At 41.6% G+C, this 5,504-nt stretch overlaps 1 protein-coding gene across 1 annotated transcript in view; it reads left to right on the forward strand.

Moving 5' to 3' along the window:
• Nucleotides 1-5,504, forward strand: part of AKR1D1 (aldo-keto reductase family 1 member D1) — a 52,594-nt gene that overhangs the window by 5,643 nt on the left and 41,447 nt on the right. The window contains exon 2 of the mRNA XM_019515398.1: nucleotides 4,701-4,868. Within this exon, the coding sequence (XP_019370943.1) occupies nucleotides 4,701-4,868 (168 nt within the window). The remainder of the gene's footprint in view (nucleotides 1-4,700; nucleotides 4,869-5,504) is intronic.

Below are 5,504 nucleotides of genomic sequence, written 5' to 3' on the forward strand. Positions count from 1 at the left end.
CCCCCCCCCCCCCCCCCCCCCGCTTTCTTGTATGGAAACTTTGTATCATTATCTATTACAAAAGCTATTACTAAAACTCAAACTGTTGACTACCTGGAAAATTGTTCTCCAGAGACTGTGAACTGATCTTGGCAAAGGAGACTGACACTTTCTCAGACTTAAAATTTAATCCGTCCATCTTCCTCACTTTTTTCCAGTAGTTCCTCTAATAACAGGAAATATTCCTGACCTCTTCAGCCTACTCTTCCTAGATATCAAGTCTTCAGGCCTGATGACCAAAATTTCAGGTGGTCATCAAGGAAAGGTGTGTCACTGTCTCAGGCACCTAAAAAAATATTTCCATTCATTCCTAGTGCATAAAGCTGCAGGAATCAACGTGAACTTATTTAAAGTCAAACTGAAGCTGAAATTTTAGTATTTTTATCAAAAGGGGAAAAATTTGTTGACAATTTAATTTCTTTTGACCCAAGCAAAAATGTGTTTTTTTGTTTTTTCAGCTTTTTTAAAAAACATTTCAACATTTAGGTCACTTTTTTAAATGAAAAATGCTATTTCAAAACAAATGGTTTTGTTTTTTAAATCATCTAAACCAAATTTTTGCCAATTAAATGCAATGTTTCATTTCATAATATCAAAATAAAATGTAACTTTAAAAATATGGTCCTTTTTTTGGTCCAAAAAAACCCCCCAAAAACTTTTATCAGCAATAGTTTCTGTCCCTTGCCCCAAAAAGAACTTTCATTTTTCAGGAAAATTACTCTTTGTTGAAAAAACAGTGCCATGCAAATCTATACTAAAGATGCTGCAAATGGTCTCAATCAACATAGCCAACCTGAAGCTTACACGGGCTGAGCAGCTCTGTAGTATTCCTTGGTTTCTATCAGCTTGCCAAACAGTCAGGGGTGGGGAGGGGAAGGGGGCATATAACAGTGATGGAGAGCCCCACACCACCAGCTGAGAGAGTCATTTTTAATTTCCTGAGTTCTAGGTGGAAACCCTGCTTAGTGTAAAATTTGAGGTTGCACAGCCAGATTGCTCAATCTTCTGGAAGAAATGAGAACTGAATGAATTCATGAATTCTAAATTCTCTCTGCTTGCTAGTCAGCTTAGAGTCTGAATTTCGCCCTAGAAACTATCTGCAGTATATTCTAGCTCCTCTTCCTTGCATTTCTGGAGTGCATTTTAACAATCACTTCCTATCTTTGCAGTGGCTGGACATTGACAGTGTCCTTGTCCCCCCTGCTTTGCCTGTGGCAAGTTAGGGTATTCTTAGTGTTTTGGGGTAATATGTCTGGTAAATGTGTGACAGGGTTGTTTGTGTAGTTTTAAGAATAGGTTAGACAAACCTTTGTATAAAATCATTTTTCTATGGATATTTAAGCTTTGGGCAAGGGGTTGTACTAGATCAGTGTTTCTCAACCTGTGGGCTGCAACCCAAAAACAGGTTGCAAAAATATTTGAAAGGGTCACAAGCAAGTCCCAGAAAAACGTGGGAAAGCATGGGTTTCCCCTTGCAGGCTGGCAGCATTTCAGCCTGCAAGGAGCTGCCTGGGGCAATTGGAGGCATCAGGTGCCTGTGCATCTGTGCACGTACATGCATGTGGCTGGCATCCAGCCAGGCAGGGTCATGGGAGCAGCCCTGGCAGCTGGATACAGGTAAGTATATGAGGAGTGGGGGTTGGAGGTCCAGGACTTGGCAACTGTCTGTGTGTGGGGTGAGGGGGAATGGGGTGCCTGCTGGCTCTGGGGGAAGGAGGCTGGGTGCCAAGGCTGCATCAGGGCAGAGGAGGTTAGAGGGGAAGGCACCTGCCCCTCCAGTGGGGGAAGGGAGGGAGCTGTGTGGCTGGGTCAGCTGCACTGGGGCCAGTGCCCATATTCGCAGGGGCAGGGCAACCAGGAGATACTTCTCAGGGGGCAGAAGGGGCCATGACCAGGCTGCCTGTCATGGTGCAGCAGCCCCAGCCCAGAGCAGGGGGCCGGGGAGGGAAGGGGATGGTGTCACAGGCCTCTCCTCCTCCCTCCAGCCCATGCTGGGGCCAGACTCACTTCAGTGCCACCTGAATGAGCTGGAACCACTGCAGCCACTGCACTCTGGCCCAAGTGGGACAGAGGCAGCAGGTTGGGAGTTAGGGCCACCAGCATGACCTGGGCAGGGCAAGGGACTGTGGGTCAGGAGCGAGGGCACCGTCAGGGCCAGGGGACTGGGTCAAGACTGGCCATCAATCTTTACAAAGGGGTCCTGGTACAAAAAAGTTTGAGAACCACTGGACTAGATGATCTCCTGAGGTCCCTTCTAACCCTACTTTTCTATGATTCTAATAACATATACCTTCAAAGGACAAAAATTGCAAGTATACCAGTTTTGGCTCATGACTTCATTAAATGCTGCCCTTGCAACTTTAGACAGCATACAGTGCGTATCTGAATATGCCATTATTCCCTGTTTGGTGCCCCTAATAACTGACTGATATACTCATCATAAAAAAAGACAGTTTGACCTGTTGTCTTCAGCTTTGATTTCTTAGCTGATGACATCTTCCCTGTGCCCTGGCATATACAATGCAGGAACAGACTGTCCCTTTGGACCTTCATATGCTTAAAGATGTAAGCAAGTGTTTCCATGCCTATACATCTTAAGGAATGTACGTCTTCTGTGCCTAAAACATTTTTGGGTTATACTGAACAGTCAAATTCGGCTCCATTATCCATCCCTCAAGTTCTCAACCAGCTAGGGTAAATTCTAATTGCTAACTTTTTGCATTTAATTATGTTGAAGTACTTAAAGTCTCCTAAATCTCACATCACTATCTGTCCTTGCATCACCTCCCTAGATTGTCTCTTAAGTTCTGGTAAGTTGAGAGCTCTGGTCAGGGGCTTGAATGAAATATATATTTCAGCTACTGAATATACTGGTAGCTTTGAATGATGGCTTACTATTGCTATACTCTGTGTAACAAGGGGTGGATCAAAGGATGCACATGTCATTCTGCTGGCAGTTTAACTTCACCTTTGGACTGTATCTGACACTTAAATATACATACATACATACATACATACATACATACATACATACACACACACACACACACACACACACACACACACATATATATATTTACAACACACACATATATATTTAAGCATCAGATACAGTCCAAAGGTGAAGTTAAACTGTGCCAGCAGAATGACGTGTGCATCCTTTGATCCACCCCTTGTTGCACAAAGTGTGGCAATAGTAAGCCATCATTCAAAGCTACCAGCAGTGATAATCTCTCTCTCTCCCCTCTCACTCTTAAATGAACAGCTTGCTTAGTTTGGTTTAGGTGCATTTTTAAATGCCAAGTTGGCAAATGGAAAAAGACTGAACTATTCTGAAACAAACCCAAACTTGGTCTGAGTTTTAGCCAGAGATGAGTAATCATAGCTGCTCACAGGCAACAGGAGGCTCAAAGTATAGCCAAGATGTAGCACTTTTTTCATTTGGACATGTCCAGAGATTACTTTCTTCCTAGACTGTAACCACCAGAGACTTAAAAACCCATTAAAAAATTAATAGCAATATTGTTTACTACTTAGAAGGCAGGGTCAATTTGCACTGTACAGACTAACCAAAGTAGATAGCTCACTTCATCAAATTCAGACTAACACTGCTAACTACAACTCTCTTACTACTACTACTTAGCCAGATTGTGAATACGCTGCCCACAAGTGCTATGTTAATCACAGGGGATCAAATTGTTCTCAACCCAGAGTTATGGGATAATTTCTAAGCAGTTAAACTCCAGAGGAGTTTAATGAGGGGAACTAAGGCTATATCTAAATGCCTCTTCTCCCCTCCCCATTAAATTGTACATGTATATGATAGACTTCAGAGCAATAGAGTGAAACCCAGATTAACTCTGGTACTAGAAGCAGTCTAGATGCAGAAGTGGCAGAGCTCTGTGCCAATCAGTTTACCCTGAGAAGAAGCTCCACGCACAGAACTCTATGCTGCCCTGGCTGGACTACTTAAAACCTCCTAAGTGTAGGTAATGCAAAGCCAGCTCAGAGATCCTCACTATGCTGCAAAGTGCAATGTAGATATATTTTAAATATTCCAAGAACACATGTGGAGAAAATGAGAGTTTTGTCAGGTTTTTTTTATATGTATATGGGAAATCTTGATTTTTTTTTTTGGACAGATTAGGCTGAAATCTCTTCTATTTGGTAGTTTAGTTTTGATTTTTGAAAACATTCAGACATCTCTCTCCTTTACTGCCTTCCAGAGCCAGAAAAAGTGCCCAGTGAGGTTTCCACATTTCCTTCTCTTTGGTTTCTACTCTATTCAAAACTCACACTAAATTTGAAAAAGATAATGGAAAAAGAAAACTGTCATGTCAGCTTTTCAGCTTCTGAAAAAAAATAATATGTATGAGGGGAAACTTAGGCATGATTCAGTTATGTTCTGTGGTGAAATAGACATTAATTTTTTTCTGGTCTCAAATAAATTTCTCTTTCAGTTGCTGTGTTGTCCTGTCCCCACCACATGTACTTTTCGCAATCTAAGTTCCTGGAAAGCAAACAAACCTGGTGAATTGTAAACTATAAAGGAAGTGTAAATGTTTGTGTTTTCTCTCTTGGTATGTTGTAATGCCATTCCCATGCAGATAAACAGGTCTGAAATTGGCACCATGTTGACAATCTCTCTTGGCATATTACAGACTCCCAAAGGTGCATGTGCAGAATCAGTGAAAATTGCCATTGATGTTGGATATCGTCATATTGATGGAGCCTTTGTTTATAAAAATGAGCATGAGGTGGGACAGGCCATCCGAGAGAAGATAGCAGAAGGAAAAATAAAGCGCGAAGACATCTTTTATTGTGGCAAGGTGAGAAATTGCATCAAATTACTTACTCTAATTAGTCCTGCAACTTATATTTTGTGAGTGTGCTGCATTCGTGCTTTTTGTAAACATGTCAGTTAAACTAAGCATTCTGATATTCTTCCAGATCCACTCTCCTCAGGATTTTTTTGTCTAGAACCTCCTATAGTGCCTAGGAACCATAGTCTTGGATCCAGATCCAGTTGTGCTAGACTCTGCACAAACACAGGACAAGGACCCTCTTAGCCTGTTCAGAGAGGTGCAAGGTTTCATAGGCAACAATCTCTGTAATGAGATGCAGATGTAGGTTGTCTACAAAAGCTTCTTCCTCTCTGAACCAGTGAATATCCATGGTGCCACCCTCCTTTGCCTTCTGTATGACTTCAGATTAAGACAGTTTAAAGTATTTAACATGTGGAAAACATTATCTTGCCTTTGACTTTTTACCTTTTGAAAAAGTTGCTAAAAATGACTCGTTCCTAGAAAGTAAAAGAAATAAAAACTTAAATGTTTTACCAACAAAAGGAGTAAAATGGAAGATACTGATGCTAGGTATGAGTAAAAGTGATTGAGTTCAACCTGTGAGTCAAGAGTTAGTACCCCAGAAGAGGGTATTTGACATGAGCTAATAGTCTTCATCCA

Source organism: Gavialis gangeticus, unplaced genomic scaffold (genome assembly GCF_001723915.1).
Source record: "Gavialis gangeticus isolate Ggan-Ray unplaced genomic scaffold, GavGan_comp1, whole genome shotgun sequence".
NCBI classification, from domain to species: domain Eukaryota; kingdom Metazoa; phylum Chordata; order Crocodylia; family Gavialidae; genus Gavialis; species Gavialis gangeticus.